General features: G+C 43.0%; 1 protein-coding gene across 4 annotated transcripts in view; it reads right to left on the reverse strand.

Annotated features, from left to right (window-relative positions):
• The window catches only part of RABGAP1L (RAB GTPase activating protein 1 like), a 278,077-nt gene that overhangs the window by 195,715 nt on the left and 62,361 nt on the right, over nt 1-20,001 (reverse strand). For all 4 annotated transcript variants that reach the window (XM_018555548.1, XM_018555550.1, XM_018555546.1 and 1 more), the window contains one exon: nt 10,752-10,905. In XM_018555548.1, the coding sequence (XP_018411050.1) occupies nt 10,752-10,905 (154 nt within the window). The remainder of the gene's footprint in view (nt 1-10,751; nt 10,906-20,001) is intronic.

Below are 20,001 nucleotides of genomic sequence, written 5' to 3' on the forward strand. Positions count from 1 at the left end.
GATGGATATGGTTATAAGTGTATTACCATGATAAAAAGCCTTTCCTTGACTTCAATTCTAAATCAATATAGTTTACACTCCCTAGGAACTGAGCTATTTTATAGTTATAACTTACCTATAATCTTCAAAGACCGCAAGGAGCAAACCTCCATTATTCTGATGTATTACAAGGCACTTTGGCAATCCTCCATGTCATATATACAGTATAATATATATGGTAAAAAAAATATGTTCATTTTCCTATTATAATAATTTATTGAATACTACTGTAATTATCTTTTGCAGTCTCACATGGAAATTAATCCGTCTACATGTTGATAAGGCGGACTGGAAATTTCCGCTGGTTTGTTGAATAGATAGAAATACACAGGAAATAGAAAGAGGAGGCTTTATAAACTAGGAAAGCATAACATGAGCATGGGTCTCTGTCTGACTGGCATAAATCTCAATCTATCCTCAGATGATCTCTTGGGTCAAATCTTTCATCTTTGTAGTGTAATGTACGACAGCAAAGCCATTTTGTTAGCAAAATGTTATTGTTCTACATTTTCTAGATCAGGTCTGCTTTATACCACTGAAGAAAGGGGTTGCGACAGGTTGTGTTATTTTATTGACAGGCGTGAGGAATATTCAGGACTCGAGGCTCAAATATTTTTTTCACTCTGTTTACAAAAAAAAAAACCAGATAAATACTACATTTTGCTGGAGAGTTCCAAATATGGCAAATTTCCTAGATGATTTCCACCAGCAAAGGAGATTAAACGTATCAAGGCCACCCGCTACAATTAATTTAGATTGTTTCACATATGCTGGTGTTAGATTCTCTTTATGTCCACCAGGACTGAAAAAGGAAACCGAGTTGTCCATCTATAAAAAAAAAGTGGTATGGCCTTACCCCGGCCACACCACTGCTTTGAAAAAAACAGCACCACATATTGATAAGGCACAACATTGTGCTTTACAAATGTGCACTTCCCCTCTGCACGTCAAAGTCACATAAGCAGCCTCTACCTCATTCCAAAACTCAGCGAAGTTGAACTCCATGACAAACTCCAGGTTCTACACACGATGGCCATGGTGTGAAGTAATTTTGATTCTGTTCTCTACTCATAATACAACCCCCCCCCCGTGTAGCTTGAGCATCAAAATATAATTCAGTTAGCCAACAAAAAGTAATGTCTCAATGTCTACATTTTCACTTTCCTGCCTATGTGTTCAATCATTTCAACAAGTGGAAAGTGGCTGAAATAGCTTGAAAGCTGCTGTGTCTAAGGGCAACATAAGGAAAGCAGGCACAAGTGAGGGGATATTTCTCCAACAAAAGACATAAACCGCAGGAAACACCTGATAGAGGTGGTAAATAGGGATGTTCAGATCCCAAGTACCTTACTCAGTACAAGAACAAGTACAGATACTTTTCCAGCTCCAGGACTAGACTAGAGAAAAATTCAAAAGTTAGGAGGCAGCTGTCATTTTTAAAGGAGCATACGGAGCTCCCGGGATTTTAATGCATTATATTTTTTTTTTTACAAACCTATATAATTGATGCACCGATACCATTTTTCCAAGTACAAGTATTGATACTTGTCCAAGTACTCACAGATACAAGTACTGATACATTTTTGTTTATTGCCATGTGACAGTTTTTCTAAAACAATACAGACTAATTATATCAGGACAGTGGTGGAGCGCCAGAGCCAGGTTGCAGCTGCAACCGCTGAAAACCTGGTAGTTCTCCTGACATTGCCAAGTATCGGCACTGGTATCTGAACTGGTATCTGGACATTTCTAGTGGTAACCTTTCCCCACTCTATCCAGAGTCCACCCACCCTCAGACCATTAACCCTTTCGCTGCCAAGGACGTATGGCATACGGACCTACAAAAGTGCTTCCAGCTGGCCAGGTCAGTATGCCATACGGACCTGGCATTTACAGTTCTACTATAAGCTGATGGTCGCTTTAGCGACCATCAGCTTATAGTATAACTGTTCAGCAGACTGTCCCCTTTAAATTAATAGCTGTCATCAGCAGCTCAGAAGCCGCTGATGACCGAAACGCTAGCAACGCAGCAGTTGAAAATCAAATCAATGGGAAAAGTTGCAGAAAATTAAAAAATGGCTTGGCCAGCTGATTTGAAAAATGTTCCGGAGGGCTTGGCAGCGAAAGGGTTAAAATTAGTGTTTGTATGACAACACCTGTCTCAAAGCAGCAGTCTCCAACCAGTGACTTAGAACACATGTTGGTCTTGCTTACTGCTGATTAAACTGTATATCAGCTGATCTGGCCAAGGTCAGCCATATAGGTGGGCCAATTATTGGATCACAACAACAAAATCTATGAACAATTGCATATGGGTCCCTTTACCACCTATGGGTACAGTAATCAACACATGAAATATCAGACTTATTTTTGTCAATGTCAATCTTCCAATAAGATGTCCATACAACCAAAAAGGTTTACATGGTACTGTGACCGTCTATGGCCAAAGTGAGAATAAACCATCCAAGTACACAGACTAATTTATTCCAAGCTGTCCATCAGTCTCCAAGCTCTCTTATGAATATACCGAGTAGAGACAATGTCAGCCAGCCCATGTTGGCCTAATTTTTTTTTGGATATCTCCCAGCATTTCCACTTACATAAACAGGACACGCACATTCCCTGGACTACAAAAATGATAATCAATCAAAATTCACTGCAATGAAGATGGTTGGAAGGCATAGCTTAGCTTTTAAAAATCACATTTAGTGTACGCTCTATCATTCCCTGGTATTTTAATAGACATCCAATTTCTCCAAGCTCGCAGCGACTCGATACACATTGACCAATCGGTAGGTTTCTCGTCAGGCTGCATACACAGGAGGAAGCCGGTGACTTGTGCAGCTAGTCCCATCTGGAATAACCCCATTCTATCAAAGAGCTCATTTCCAGCAACTAGACAAGGTGCTGCAGGAGAATGAAGGAGAGCAGTAATTAATCAGGGTCTAGCTTCTCGGGAAACCCAATGACCTTCCCTGTCAGTCTCTTATATGCATCTTCATGGACAGATTCAATTATTAGAAAATAACACTAGAAAGGATAAAATGGTGGGAGGGCTGAGTGGGTGGTGAGAATGAGGAGTGAAAATATTGTGTATTACAATAATGTGTGTTGCATAGGCAATGCGTGCTGTAAACACTGTATATGAAATAAAATAAAAACCATCAAGTTGCTAAGTTAAAGTCAAAAGGTTTTTAAGCTACCGTATTTTTCACACCATAAGACGCACTTCTTTCCCCCCAAAAGGAGGGGGAAAATGTGCCTGCGTCTTATGGAGCAAATCCCGATGCCCGAGACATGCAGTTTCGGGCGCCGGGCGAGTAGTAGGAACCACTGCTCGTTTAATACGAGTGATCTAATGAGATCACTCGTATTAAAACCGATCAGCGGCGACGATCGAGATCACCATAGAGCAGACGAAGAACGGACTTTCTTCGTCTGCTCTGTGTGATCATTGAGACCGTGGTGCTGTAATCACAGCGCCACCTGTCTCAGCGGTCACTAACTGCAGCTTCTGTCACAGCTTCTGTCATAGAAGCTGTGACGGAAGCTACGGTCTGTCGAGTGCTCCATAAGGCGCGCCGGACCTCCCTGCTATGGTCCGGTGCGTCTTATGGACCGCAAAATACGGTATTTCAAATGCTGATGAAATAACTTACAATGGATGCTGCTTCTTGATATTAAAAAGTTTTAGCTTCCTGCAGAATTAGTTGGCCCACTGAGCACTGGTTCTGCTATCCTGTTTTAGGGTGACTCCTTTCCCTTGCAGGATCCTATGGAGCCACCCTTGCGTGTGCTAGTAAGCTGTGTGTGTCTCTCCAAACACACAAAGGCACAACAAGGTATATGTAGACTGCACCTACAGTATTGTGGCACACAAAATCTCCCTGTGCTTACAGCACTTCTACCTGAGCAACTTATTTGAGGACCTGTTAGCTAAAAGTCGTGCTTGTATCTAAACCGTCTAACACAATCTCCATGCTCTTTTTAAAGCTCTCTGTGTAAAGAAACACTTTTTCTGGCATCCACGAAACACTAAACATCACCAGTAAAATGTAAAACCTGCAGCATGCCTTTGTGGTTTCCTCTTCACTTCTATATATATAGCGGCTGACAGGTCTGAGTTGTACAATGTTGTATCCCTTGCCATCCATTCAAATTGTTTTCTCCCTTTAGCCAGTAGATGCTGCTATGCATATAGCAAGAACACGATCATCAGAACAGATCATCAGCAACAACAAAGAAATTCTTGTAAGAGAGATGCTAAGGATGCAGAGTACACCCAATTCCGTTCACTGTTCTCCTGGGAGATGGCAGTAAGTCAAACACTGACAACCAATTATTTGTGACCGTCAGGGGAACGCGCGCAAATCTCAAGAGGTACAAAAACATTTAGTATAATATATTAATATATGTCACCTAGGTTTCTCTATTACACATGGTATGGGGCTCCAGGATTTGTGTCTGCTATGGAGAAAACAAACTTTTGTTTTCTTAGACCTTAATAAGTCCTGCCCTCGGTCCTGGAGCCTGCGTGCTTTGTAAAGTTTGGCCGGGATACAGCCCCCAGTCCTAGGTCCTTGTTTTACCTATTAGCCAGATCTAATTTCTTAGTATCATTTGTGTACAGGTCTTTGTTACATTTGAGCTGACTGGGGCCAAGAGGTTCTCACTCTTACTGCTGTGAGAGCCTGCTGCTGGGTGAAAAGGCTGACTGCTGACACTGAAGGGATGCACCGATACTAGCATTGGTATCAGTGCGATGCCGAGTATTTGGGCGAGTACTTGCACTTGCAGCGAGTCATTACACACGGCCCAGCTTCCTGATGGGAACCCATTGTGCATGATTTACCGATGCTACTACCAGATAAGCCTGTCCTCGTGTGTGTGTGGTGTGGTGAGAGTGAGAGTGAGAGAGATGAAAAGGGGAGGGAGAGAGAGAGATATATGCAAAAAAGGAAGACACTGCTAGTCTCATCTACAGCCATGCAGTGTCCCATTAGCCATGTCAGCATCAGGGACAAGGGTGTCCTGGTGTCACTACTATCTTTGCACTCACAACTCCTATTGGAAATTATGGCCTACCTCTTACCATGTAGATGGTAGACAATTATTTCTTATGGGACACATGATTATGTTTGGTATTTAAGGGATGATGATTATTAAAGGACACTGCTGGGCCAAGGCAGAGAACCATATGTAAATATGAGGTCTGTTTTTATTTTAGACTTTTGTTATAAGGAGGGCCAGGAAGGCATGTTTAATTTTAGTTAAATAAAAGTCAGCTATTCTTTGTTTGGAACCGGTCTCAAACGTGGGTTACTAAAACTGAGCTTATGAACAAACAACAGTTGCCTTCAGTGAAAACTACATTTCAAAATATATCTAGGTAGCTAAGGATTTACTCAAATTTCGATTTGCAATTTAAAGTTTAGCTTGGCCCCATTGCCTCTTGAGTATCAAGATAGCCTATCACAATAATGAACCAATGTAGAGATCAGGAAGATCTGTGTCCAACCTAATTTTTTTTGGGTGGAAACGTGCATATAACGTCAGCTGCCTGCCTTCTCTCATCACACACTTCCCATAATACAACCGGCAAGGTTAAGAACAGTCAATCTCCAATTGCAAATTGCTACCCTACTCCTGAGATCTATCTGGACCTAAAAACCTTCAAACTGCAATACTTTACAGAACTGTGATATTTAGAGTATGGTTTGTGGACCCTTTTTCATGTGGGTTACTGCCCAATCTTGCAGTCAGCCCACAATATTTCCATTTTGGAGGCACACTGTAATGCAGAAGTCCATAACCCGTCTAAAGACAGCAGATCTCTGCATTGGCATTCACACAATCCCTTTCTATTCAAGGCAGCAGTAATCAGCACCACTGTCAGCTCCCATCAGTTTTGTTAAGTGCTGAGAATGCAGCAATCAAATTGGGGCAATAACGATATTCTATGCCCCACTAACAACGTAACCAGCCGTGTGGCACTACATGAAAAAGATTAATAAGCTAAAAAGGGATTAAGGGATTTTAGACGAGGGACAGTCTAATGCAGAGTGCTCACAAAATGACACTAAAGAACTTAGATTGTATTAAAAAAAAGTATAGATCTCCAATACTAAAAAACTATTGAGACAAACAGAGAGAAAAGTGGGGCAGTCAGAGAAAGCGAATAAGAGAGGCAAGAGAGAGACAATGCCAGTAAAAGAGAAAGATACAGTAGGAATAATAATGATCAGACCGAACTATGTAAAGTGCTTCGTCATGTCTGTGGACTTGCTTTTGTCTGGAGTTTATAATTCGCTCCCCTTCATCAAACCTACATCATTGCATAATACTGTATGCTGGTGCTTTGCAAAGGAAAATAATGAATTAAAAGGGATTGGTGCCTCTTGTTTCCTGATGTATTGCTTTGTATTCTTTCTCTTGATCTCATATTCTGTTTCCCTCTTTCTCTGCTATTGCTAGTCGCTATCTCTCTTGCCTGTCAGTGTCATAAAGCACTTTACAGGGTGAATCAATGCAATTCAACCTAGTGGTGCCTACACGTACATTAAAATTAACTTGTGCATTGTCTATGAAGGGAAAAGCAGCAGGTTCACTTTAATGATGGCTTCAGTGCACTACCAGCTGCACTTCCTTGAACCAGAGTGGCCAATCACTAACCAAGCACCAGAGCTGTCATTTGGGAGGAAGTGGAATAAACCACATGGTTCTCCTTACCCAGAAGTACCAGGTATTTTCATCTCTTTTAAGGGTTATACAGGGTAGCTGGGAAGCAAAGGGAAGGGAGTATGTGCTGTTGGCCAAGCCAACACTAAATTAAACCTGTTGCTTTGCTCTGCAAGGGCAAACCACATGTTTAAGATAAGCCCTCCAGTGTAGCTCCTCCTATGCTTTAGAGCCTCTTTCATACATTAGCTTTGACATTTCTTGATAGTGTTAAAAGACTGCCCTTCCTGCACCTGCATGGCACCAGTAAAGCTCCCCATCATAGTGAGAGACCTACAGAAAAATTGAGAATACCAGAAAGTGTCAAAGTAAGCATAACCTGTGTGAATCAGGAACTGGGTCCCCCAGGGAGTTGGACGAGATCTTTAAAGGAAAAGTTAGGCCCAGAGAAAAAAAAAATAGGTGAAGGGCTTACATGACTAAGGTGAATAGGGGAGATAAGGAAATATAAGGAAGAGAGTGGTTAATTAGGGGTTTTGGCATTAGGGCAGGGTCACATACTTGATTGGTCAGTGGTCAAAGGCTAAATGAAGCATCAGTGATGGCCTGAGGAGGAGGGTCTCACTGGATCAGTCATAGATAATTGGAGGAAGAGAGAACTTCTCACCCAATCCACCCTGTTTGTTTTCGTCAGTTGTGTTTTTTCAATGTCATAGCAGTGTTCACAGTTTGGGGTCTTTGAAGGCAGCTAAAATAGGTGCTGGTGGGTAATGTTTGGTGACCTGTCTTGGTATGGTGCCCTTAATTCATGGTTAATTCATGGTGACCTATATGGTAATGAACAGGAAATTTAAATACAGATGTGTCTGTGGTCAGTTTGGATGTTGTCCCGGAGGTGGTGTGATGCAAGTGGGGGCCTAATATATTTAGTAGTTCTGCAGAGACAACATATCAGTATATATTTTGGCCTTCAAATACCTGCAACCTTTTTTCCTAGGTATTTCTGTGTGTTTTTTAATTTGCTGAATTTATAATTCTGTTAGTTGTATTAATTCTATAATAAAAGGCTGCTATGACCACTTAACTCCATTGGAACTGTGGCCTGATTTATTTGGGGAGATGGAGGGAGGTTTGGGTGGCCTCAGAAGTTTTGACTGTAACGGGACCTGACCTTAGTCATGTACAGCCACCATTAGGTATCTGCATTGTACTCCTGCAGCCTCTTCATTTCCTTTAGGGCTCGAAAGGTTTACTTTAACTTTTAAACTATTGTAATGATGATGTAATGATGAAACTATTGTAAAAATGATTGTAATTCGATTGATTGATCATAGTTATGATACAGAAATTATATAGTACAATGAGTGATAGTTGACACCCTAGCACAGGAAGTATGTTGCTGGCAGGATCCCCGGGTGAAAAAAAGAAAAGGCTGTGTTTTGTTAACCTGCTGTACTTGGGTTTAGTTAAAATATAAAGCTTTGACAATTGGGCCTTTCGTGTTGGTTCACTTTGAAGACCGAACTGGAGCCCCCCTTTATTTCCCTCTGGCTAGTATCTGATTGCTTCCTACAGGCAACAAAAAGAGTTTTCCTTTTCCCCATGTTCATACATCAGCATCCATATTTCTTCTTCCCACTAATACAGTGTATGCCGGATATACAACCCTGCAAAATCTTCCTGAATGGGAAATAGAGACCAAACATTTCACTACACATGACATTTCACTTAACATCAAAACATTTCAACGTGAAATCCTAAGCGGAGCAACGCAAACAGCTTAAACAAGCACAGTGCTGATCTGACGTCTGTGAAAATGATTCCAGAGGAATGGTGCTTCTCACACACTGAGCCCTGGCAAATGAAAGACAAACTGCATAATGGTCTGTGTCACGGCGCACTGGTACCACATGTGGGAAAGAAGATCTTGTTATGTCTCTGGGAATAATGCTTGTCTTTCTCCACTAAACTCTGCTCAATGCGCCTGCTTGCCTGCCACCGAGCTGCTTGTCTGTTATTTGAACACAAAGCTGAAAGGCGGAGGAACAGATACATGTCACACTCCATTTTTCTGCACTGAGATTGTTCCTTTCACATTTCTGACATACGTTCTCTGCGGATGGGCTGACAGCATAAAAAAGGAACTCAATGTAGATTTTATTTAAAGGCTGTGCTTTTTTGCTTTTGGGTGCACTTAACTCCAGTCAGCCCATAAAATACACACCACACACCCAGCAAGGGTTGAATGCTTGTTTAAGCTCACTACACTCATTATAATTAGATTATACAATCTCCTTTCCTCATTTTTGAACTGTAGATCCGGTCTAGGGTGATGATAGCGCTCCCTTAGTGTGCGTCTATGCAGGAGCAGTCTTGTCACCCCAGGATGCACGTTTGTTCCGCTACAGACTACAGTCCAATGCATTGTTCATCCATATTTTTTTTATCAAAAGGAACTTCACTTTTAAAAACACTGTGGGGGGAATTTATCAAAACTGGAGCAGACAGCTTTAATTTTCAAAGTTTAACTGAACAAATTGAGGAGAGAAGCCGATTGGTTGCTATGGGCGTCAGCTCCAGTTTTGATAAATTCCCCCCACTATATTTGTAAAGCCTGTCTCTTCTGAAATTAAAGTGCAATCAAAAACAAAACTTTTTTGTTCGTTTTGGATAGAGTGGAGAGGGATTAGGAGACCTGTCTGGTTTTTGCTGCTGTCTGTGCCCCTATTAGGGATATTCTTCCTTTCTTTTTGTCCTGATGGCCGTTATCAATTAAAGTGAAAGAAAATCCCAATCTTTGGATTGTAATCAAACCAGGAGTAGATCGGAAATCTTCCAATGGGGACGTTAGTTCTGGTTTGCCTGCTGATCACTGAGGAAATTCCTCTCCTCGGAGGTATGTCTGCTTACTTCCTGTAGAGGCCCTAAGACAGGAAGTGAAAAGAAATCTCCCCAATGGGACAGAGATGGCAAAAAAAACAATTCTACTTTAAAGCTTTTTACCTTCCTGCTCATGAACCTATTTAGAATGTACACTGAGCTGTGTATGCACAGCTCAGTGTACAATCTCGGCATGCCTTGGTGCTGGGATAAATTAAAGGAGAAGTATGAGGTGAGTGATTTCCACTGATCCTCATAGTTATAGCCGACCTGTGACAAAGAAGCTGTCACATGTCGCCTCCATCGATCGGGAAGTGAACAGAAACATGCACTGATGCGCTCACTTCCCGATCGTCTCCCTGCAGTGAGCGGTGACTATTAGTCACCGCTCCCCACAGGGATACCCCACATCCCCTCTCCGAGCCTCCAGCGTTATGTGGAGGAACGAACGGTTCTGTCACTGACGCAGCTGGGTGGATCTCGCCAGTATTGTCGGGATCCTTCCCGGCTGCGGCGCTATAAGTATACTACGGGCAATAGCCCGCGATATGCTGAGCTTTCGGTCACGGGAGGAGGTTAGTATATGCCCTCCCGTGACCCTAAAGAGAACTATGGCGAAAAACACTTACCCCATAGTTCTCTTTTTAAGTGGAATTTTACCCCTCACACACAATTTACGAGCAAGCAGGCTTTTAACTGCAGAACACACATACCATGTCTCTTCTGCAATAAACAATTCTTACCTGCCTGTCTGCAATCTTCCTGACAATGTACTTTGAGCTGCGCATACCATGAATATTATCTGAAATCTTTCCATGGTTGATGAATGAATCAATATTATCAGATGTGACAGGACTGTTCGACATGCCACTTTCAGCATGTGTTATGTAATACTGCAGCTTTATGGATTATGCCCATTATGTTATACTTTCACGGATACAACAAACAATTATACTGATATCTGCCACTTTTAGCACATGTTGAGTGATACCGAAGGTTAGTGCACCATGCCCAGTGTATTACACTTTCATCAAAACTACAAAACAAACACTAAAAAGTATCTGTTTATGTGTCAACATGATGTAAAAAAAGGAACACACACAATAAACCAATGACAGCAAAATGCACAAAAGGACATTTGAAAGCACTCCTACTTTTATGATGAGGTTCTTGTACTTGTCCAGCATTTCTTGGTCCTCGTGACAGCCAGCAAGCAGTTGCCAAACTTCTGCTCTTAACGCCTCGGGTACACCCCCTCTCTTCACGAGTGATGACAGTCCCTTCGGCCTGACGCTCAGATTGCTGTGCCTGCACGATGACAAAGGAGCTGAAGTTCGGCAGAAGAAGGACTTCTAGGTAAACAAAGACTGCTAAAAATATGTGCAGCTTTTCAGGGCAAAGTAAACATTCCAGCGATTTAATCCAAAAGGAATATACAAACCCACTGTATAAATATCACAAATTAAACAGCAAGTCAAACTACCGCTGGACATCAAACCACAGCAAAGCGGGCACTTTGCTCAGCTCGATAACATATAGTCTTATCGCTGTTTAAGTGATCTACCATGCTAGTTACACAAACACACTGACATAGAGCAGAAAGATACAACTGTTCCTCCAAACTCTCAATCACTGTTCAAAAGATTATTACAGTAGCAATCTTAAAGTGACACTAAACTCAGGGCTTAAATCTTGAAAATGCATTCAAGTACCCTAACTGTTATGTATCACTCGGTTATAGATCCCCAAATCATCTCTGAATTGGTGCCGACACTGTCCTTCCTTCTGGAGGGTGGCTACTTTTGTTCCCTATGGTGCCTGTGTGTGTTGTAAAGTAGCCATCATTCCAAGCTCAATAGAGTGATATTGTGTCACTGGATGAAGTTCATCCTATGGGCATCTTCAATAAGTATCTAGATCGATATGGTTAGGAGTGAGATAGATGTCCTGCCCTCCCACAGTGCTCGTGCGGCTGAATGTGTCAGACAATTGTAGAAATGTCACCAGCACACCAATCCTTTTAATCCTTGGTGTGCTGGTAACATTTCTACAATTGCTGACATTCGCGGCGCCATCCGCGGTCACTGCGAGCATCCCCCACTACAAGGGACATATCGGTAAGGAGTGCGACAAGGATAGTACTTATTGAATGTGTCAGACGCCGCAGACGGGAAGGGGCGGGGCACCTCCGTCCTTGTGCAACGTCGGCCACACGAGTACCGCGGGAAGACAGGACGCCGACACACGAGAGGAGATCTGGAAAACTGCTGCAGTGGCGGTAAGAAAAGACAGACAGGAGAGGGACAGCAGAGAAAGTGAGAGAAGAGAGCAGAGGGAGAGAAGAGAGACAGCAGAGAGAGAGAGAAGAGACAGCAGAGAGAGAGAAGAGAGACAGCAGAGAGAGAGAGAAGAGACAGCAGAGAGAGAGAGAAGAGACAGCAGAGAGAGAGAGGAGAGACAGCAGAGAGAGAGAGAAAGACAGCAGAGAGAGAGAAGAGACAGCAGAGAGAGAGAAGAGGCAGGAGAAAGTGAGAGAAGAGACAGGAGAAAGTGAGAGAAGAGACATCAGAGAGAGAGTAGAGACAGTAGATAGAAACAGGGGAGAGAGCGAGGAGAGAGAGAAGAGACAGCCAAGAGAGAGGGTCGGTTCACACCACAATGTCTGCGTTCCAGAGTGTTCGGCCTCTAGAATGCACTGGAGCGCAAGACAGCCGGGTCCCTGAAAGGGGCGTGGTGGTGCATTGAAGTCAATGGCACTGCAGCCATGCCCCCCGCAGTGCGGTCGCCCACACCCTTAATGCAGGCACATTAGTGCCTGCGTACCAGTCCAGTGCGATCTGCAAAAACAACATTTTTGCAGATCGCACTGGACCGCAACGCAGTCACTAATGTGCCTGCATTAAGGGTGTGGGCGACCGCACTGCGGGGGGCATGGCTGCAGTGCCATTGACTTCAATGCACCACCACGCCCCCTCCCGCCCCTGAATGCATGTGTTTTTTCATTGGTAGATCTCATTGAGCTAGTCATTTGAAAAGAAGATCTCCAGACAAAAAATCTTGGCCGCCCCTGCTCTATATAATCTCCAATAAAGTGAGTGGCCAACGTTGCAGACCTTAGCACTTCTCTTTCGGTGGACCTGCACCTATTTCACTAGCTTATTTTAAACCCTAATTTGTTTATACTTGAATAAACTGCTTTAAAACATGCCACATAATGAAAAATGTAATGCTATAAAAAGCTGGTGATAATGCAATTATTCTTTGAGAAGTAATCTGAGCCCAGGTTGGCATTATCATGTCCCCCCAGGGGGTGGGCTCATGACAGCCTGGTTTAAGAACAATCTAGGCCCAAAATCAGCCCAACGCAGTAATGCACCTCAAATGGAACTGCAGCCCTAATAAAATGCCCCATACTGGGTGTATGGCCACGTGGCCAAATACTGACGGACCTAATGCTGTATCCCTAAAGTGAGGTAGGCAAACTCTGTTGCCTCTGCGGTGAAACTACAAATACCATCATGCATCTGCCTCTAACCCTTCCTTATTCTACCCATAATTCCATGCCATGGCATGTTTTGCAAGCAGTAGACATGTGTTTGATGTTGAATAGCGGATTATGACGGTGACATTATGTTTACATGTTTGAGGAATGGAAAGGTTCACTTTATTATCGGAATCCTTTTATTGTTTTCATTTCCATATAATCAGTTTACGTTTTTCATCTAACTCTCAAACACATTTCAGAAGCAGCCAGACCTTGGTGTGTACAGCAAAAATACTGTAGCCTCCAGCGAAACTGATCTGCACCTCGGCAGAGATCTTTAAATAAGGCCCACAGCTATTTCCGTACTTGTACACCTGGGCAGCACCAGAACGTCTTCTAATAGTTTTATAAATCATATTGACATTTCATTTTCTTTCAGGCAGGCTGGACTTTAAGCTGCATTAAAAAATGAGAAACTAAAAAGGTTTTCGCCTCGCCCGAAAGATGAGGAAGCTTCCTGCCGAGGGATTGATGACACGGGCAGCCATTTTGGGGACGGATGTGCTATGGAAACAAAATGCGCTATCGACGACAGGCGATTACAAATAGTTTACCTCACACGACTCTTCAATTGGCGACGTTTTAACAAACCGTAATTACATATTTTCCACCGAGATTGTGTGGCAGACACAGACAAATAATGCGTGGTAAAAGGCAGAATGTTCAAACAAAACTACTCTGTAATAAAAAATCTGTGCCTCTGCAAAAGTTTTTCTGTGTGGCTGTAAACTCGTACTGTCCCCATGGAAACTAGAAACATTAAGTCCAAGAACAAAATCAGACTTCGCTTGTTCATACTGTTCCTCAATGTCTGGTGTCATGTTCCTATAAAAGCTTTCGTAAAGCTTACAAGAAATATCTATCTATCCATCCATCTCAAGTTTGTGCATTTGCACCCAGTAATTGAACATGGAGTTCTACTGTGCAGGTCCATACAAGCAGAATAAGAATGGTTAAGCAGGCAACAATTTATTTGAACCCGCTTCCATGGGATTGTGACACGCCCCTCCCCTTCTTTTTCTTTCCTCACATGGATTGTGACAGAAAAAGCTACTCCTCGTGCCCCTTCTAGACTCTTCCTGGACCCGTGCGGATTCCTATGCTGGATACGTAGCTCTGCGTCAGTCGGCTGAACTCACAGCACAGCAGTGACCCCGCTGTAGTAATAAATGCCTTGGCGTCAGTGGCCAACTAAAGTAATAAACGACCTGGCCTCAGTGGTCAGTAGGAATAATAAATGCCTTGGTGTCGATGTCAAGCTAGAGTAATAAATGCCTTGGTGTCTGTGGCCAGCTGGAGTAATAAATGCCTTGGTGTCAGTAGCAAGCTAGAGTAATAAATGCCTTGGTGTCAGACTGTCAGTAGCAAGCTAGAGTAATAAATGCCTTGGTGTCAGTAGCAAGCTAGAGTAATAAATGCCATTGGTTTCAGCAGCCAGCTGGAGTAAAAAATGCCTTGGTGTCAGTAGCGAGCTGGAGTAATAAATGCCTTGGTGTCAGTGGCTAGCTGGAGTAATAAATGCCTTGGTGTCAGTGGCCAGCTGGAGCAATAAATGGCTTGGTGTCAGTGGCAAGCTGGAGTAATGAATGCCTTGGTGTCAGTGGCAAGCTGGAGTAGTAAATGCCTTGGTGTCAGCAGCCAGCTAGAGTAATAAATACCTTGGTGTCAGTGGCAAGCTGGAGTAATGAATGCCTTGGTATCAGTGGCAAGCTGGAGTAATAAATGCCTTGGTGTCTGTGGCCAGCTGGAGTAATGAATGCCTTGGTGTCAGTGACTAGTTGGGAGTAATGAATGCCTTGGTGTCATCGGCGAGCTGGAGTAATACATGCCTTGGTGTCTGTGGCCAGCTGGAATAGTGAATGCCTTGGTGTCAGTGGCAAGCTGGAGTAGTAAATGCCTTGGTGTCAGCAGCCAGCTAGAGTAATAAATACCTTGGTGTCAGTGGCAAGCTGGAGTAATGAATGCCTTGGTATCAGTGGCAAGCTGGAGTAATAAATGCCTTGGTGTCAGCGGCCAGCTGGAGTAATAAATACCTTGGTGTCAGTGGCCAGCTGGAATAGTGAATGCCTTGGTGTCAGTTGCTAGTTGGAGTAATAAATGCCTTGGTGTCAGTGGCCAGCTGGAGTAATAAATGCCTTGGTGTCAGCGGCCAGCTGGAGTAATAAATGCCTTGGTGTCAGTGGCCAGCTGGAGTAATAAATGCCTTGGTGTCAGTTGCTAGTTGGAGTAATAAATACCTTGGTGTCAGTAGCGAGCTGGATTAATAAATAACTTGGTGTCAGCGGCCAGCTGGAGTAATAAATGCCTTGGTGTCAGCGGCCAGCTGGAGTAATAAATGCCTTGGTGTCAGTGGCCAGCTGAAGTAATAAATATCTTGGTGTCAGCCACCAGCTGCAGTAATAAATGCCTTGGTGTCAGTGGCCAGCTGGAGTAATAACTGTAACAAAGCATTGTAACATTTGATACACAAAAAAGTGACGACAAAAAAAAGACACACCAATGCATCGTAACATGTAAAAAATATTCACCACTGCAAAAAGCTCTGTTGAGTGAACGAGCCCTCAAAAACACAAGACTAAAAAAAAACGATTGTCCAAAAAAATGTAAGTTCCTGCTTCATAACCTAGTCGCTTATCAAAGCTAATAAAAAAGTGCAGAACATTTTAATTGCTCTACACCTCTGTTTAGCCTGCCTGTAAGACACAGGAGCACACACAATTCTTTCACATTTCTAGAAGAGTGAGGTTGTAAAAAGCTCATTAGTTTTAATAAATAACATCCTAGCCTCTGAAAATTTGTCAGCTAATTGCACTGGCAAAATGATAAAAGCATCGAACAAGGCAGAATGACAGCCAACGGAGAGAGCGCATACCACCGTTACCTTGTCTGACGGAGCAACACCCTAGAACTTTTAACAGCTAAAAATAGGACAAAAACTCTAAATTAAACTGGCTTATATAGGGTCCCGACTACATTTACAAGCTTAAACGGTATCTATGGTCAAAAACTAAATATCAATCTGTATGTCTGTCCTGACAGGGTCGTTCACAAAAGGGTGAAGAGTTTGGAGAAGGCAGGAGATGTGAACAATCTAGGACAACATAGCTGAACTGGAAAGTGAGCTGAATTGGAGAATTTTCTTTCCAAATCATCTATTTTGGCCTAGATTGTTCACTTCTCCGGCCTTCTCCAAACCCTTCACACTTTTGTGAATAGTCCTATGAATTTCCATAGGTTTAATCTTACTCCTAACCATATCGATCTAGGTACTTATTGAAGATGCTCATAGGATGAACTTCCTCCAGTAACACAATATCACTCTATTGAGCTTGGAACGGTGGATACTACAACACACACAGGGACCATGGGGGAAGAAAAATAGCCACCCTACAGAAGGAAGGACAGTGTCAGCACCAATTCAGAGATGATTTGAGGATCTACAGCCGAGTGATACACAAATAAGATACATTTTTGTTAATAGTTAGGGAACTTGAATGCATTTCTAAGATTTAACTCCAGAGTTTAGTGTCACTTTAATGTGTCCATGTGCTCTTACTATGAACTGGAGTTAGTCCCCTTTCGCACAGGCTTGATGGATCCCTTCCTGATCAGAGCAGTACGGATCGGATGTGACTGCTGTGACATCCTTGTCCATCCAGTTTTTTCCTCCATCTTGCGATTGAGCAAAGAACTAAAACTACTGCACCCCATGTCGGTCTATGGGGAGTAGGAAGTAAACAGACATATGTCTGTTTACATCAGATTACCGCTAATCCAGCAGGATCAGACCCTGTGAAAAAGAACTCTGTTCCATTTGTTTTTCCGGGCCTGGCCAGAGTCAGGGGTAACCGGATGTAAATGGACGCCCATCCATTTAGACCCTAGACTAGCATTGAGCATCCAATCGGGTCCGCCTGAAAAACTCGCAGGCGGGCCCAATCGGACCACCAGTGTGAAAGGGGCCTTGCTTCTCAGTCACCAATTAGCATAAGGCTTGCTCTGAAAGGCAGAATCTGACTGGTAACTGTGGGGAAATAATGCAATTTCTAAGTAAGAATGCATTTCATAGATGAAACTCTAAGTAGTTAGAAGACCTATTTGAGTGAATATAAACAAAATTGATTGTTTAGGTCGGTCCTTGTGCACAATACAGTCCTTGGTAAATCTAAAGGAGATTGTACAGAGACGGTACCAATTATTTTATATATATATATAATCTTCAATAAGGTGAGTGGCCAACTTTGCAGACCTTAGCACTTCTCTTTCGGTGGACCTCCATCTATTTCACTACCTTACTTTAAGCCCTAATATACTGGAATAAACTGCTTTAAAAGATGCCATATAATGAAAGAAGTAATGCTATAAAAAGCTGGTGATAATGCAATTATTCTTGGGACAGGTTCAGTGGAGAAGTAATCTGAGACCAGGTTGGCATTATCATGTCCCCCCAGGGGGTGGGCTCATGACAGCCTGGTTTAAGAACAATCTAGGCCCAAAATCAGCCCAATACAGTAATGCACCTCAAATGGAACTGCAGCCCTAATAAATGCCCCATACTGGGTGTATGGCCACGTGGCCAAATACTGACGGACCTAATGCTGTATCCCTAAAGCAGAGCTAGGCAAACTCTGTTGCCTCTGCGGTGAAACTACAAATACCTTCATGCATCTGCCCCTGAGAGTCATGCCTGTGGCTGTCAGAGACTTGCAATGCCTAATGGTATTTGTAGTTTCACCACAGCTGGAGGGCCAGAGTTTGCCTATCCCTGTGATCAAGTATTTCTGCACATAGTTTACTTCTTAATATCATGAGTTGTATTTCTGTTTATCCAGTTAAGAGAATTACAAAGCCCTGCCATACAGCAGAGCCAGAAGGACTTTCTTTGTTACGGTTAAAGACGATAGGAAGGACACATGTTCTCTCTCCACACCAGTCGGCTAACTGGACAGTGAATGGGCAGCAGAAGTCTAATGAGGGCATCCCTATGCTCACTCTATCAGCATGTTCCTTGTCAACACCAGACTATCTCCCTGTCCTGCCCTCCCTTTCCCAGTCTGATTGCTGCTGTTTAGGGAATTGCAAGGGGCTGATACCAGGTCAATTTTTTATGACCTATATTGCACTGTTTATTTTCATCACCAGGAAATTCACAAAATATACTCCAAATTGTTTATTTCAGAAATCATACACTATATGTTCTTGACATATTAAAGAATTAATAAGTGTTTATTTCAGAACCAATGGCAAACCCTGCTGAACAGAGACAAGTGAGAGGGAAATCTAATTGTGCAGGTGTGATAAACAATGCATTAGTCAGAGTATGCTGCAGGGGAGGTTAGTACTCAGTTAACACCTAATCAAAAGACAAAGTGAAAGAAAGGCTAACATGCTTCAATATATGATTTCATTTCACACGCTGCGGGCTCAGTCTCACAGTGATTAACAAAGACGTTTTGTACTGTTGTGTTAATTCACTTCCCAAATAAAATACCTACTTTGAATGCAGTAGCAGAAGAAATCAACCATACTGCTGATTTCCATTTAAAGCACCTCCCTGGTGAAAATAACGTTTAACGTGAATGTGCCATGGTTTGCATTTCTAAAATGAAACTGTTGCTTTAAGTGCATCTAAAGACAAAACTTCGAGCCCTAGACCGTGTTGTGGGAGTGATGCAACAAGAAAGACTTTTTCTAACTGGAAGTTTCTTAACTGCTAGCGAAGGATAAGCCTTCCCAGTCTGTCGCTAGACTTTGTTGGCTTAGGAAAATGGGTGCTCCAACTACCAATATCACACTTAATAATGATATCCAGAGTGGCCCTCAAAGGCATGTGGAGCGGACACTTTTAGATGCTGATTTCTCAATCTTAAACTTCAAAATGTCCTCTGCATGTGTAAGGACAAAAGACCCATGTGGTACATGAGCCAAGACACCTCCAGCAGCCCATCACAACTGTAGCTTAAAGCCACAACCATTTGCTACAAAGATCCTATGATCAAAGTGCAAGCTTCCTTTTAAAGGATATTGATCAATCAGCCAAAGTTTGGCAAAGCAAAGTCATGGGTAAGATGGGATGAAGAGCAGGGTCTGCCAATGAGAACAGAGCTCTGGAGAGGGCTTCCAACCATTTATCAGTTGGTTCATTATAATCGGTGCATCCTTCCCCGGTATGATGATCAATTTGTTAAGGCGGGACAGGACACTGCTGGAACGACAGTGGGGGCAGACCAGTTTTTAAAAAATGTCTCTTCAATCAGATACAAGACTTGGGGTAGTAAAAATCTTCTCAATGTGTTTCCATTCCCAATAAAGGAACACTTGGAACAGCAGGTGCACCAGGAAAGACTTTGCAGTCTTAGGGGCTCTAAAGGACCCCGGACTAGGAAAAGCCCTGGTAGAAGCAACAGACTGATTCTGATAACTTAAAATTGGTGTGCACCACACCAATACGAGTCAAAACAGTCTCTTCATTTGGAAGTAATGGCAGAAGACTACAACTCCTCGGAGGCATGTTCACCCAGCAAGGACTGGAGTGCCTATGAACCAGTCTCATTGGCTAAAGGTTAAAAAGCCACGGGCAGATCAGATACAGAATCTGCAGGGGAAGGCGCGGGGGTGATGTGGTCATGCATGACCATAGTAAAGAACTCAGCCAAGAAGGCAAAGTCGCCGGCCACACCCGATAGATCTAAGGAAGACTCGGAAGATAGAATAGATTCTAGGATCAGGGGGACATATGATTCCAGGATGCAGACATTGGCCACATCAGTGGGCACACTGCAAGCAGCACCAGAGCTGTTAGCAAAGCGTGAGCTGGGGGCACCCAACACAGTGGGACTGTACACAATCACATGGTGAAA

This window comes from Nanorana parkeri, unplaced genomic scaffold (assembly GCF_000935625.1).
Source record: "Nanorana parkeri isolate BGI_ZX_2015 unplaced genomic scaffold, ASM93562v1 scaffold201, whole genome shotgun sequence".
Lineage (NCBI taxonomy): Eukaryota > Metazoa > Chordata > Amphibia > Anura > Dicroglossidae > Nanorana > Nanorana parkeri.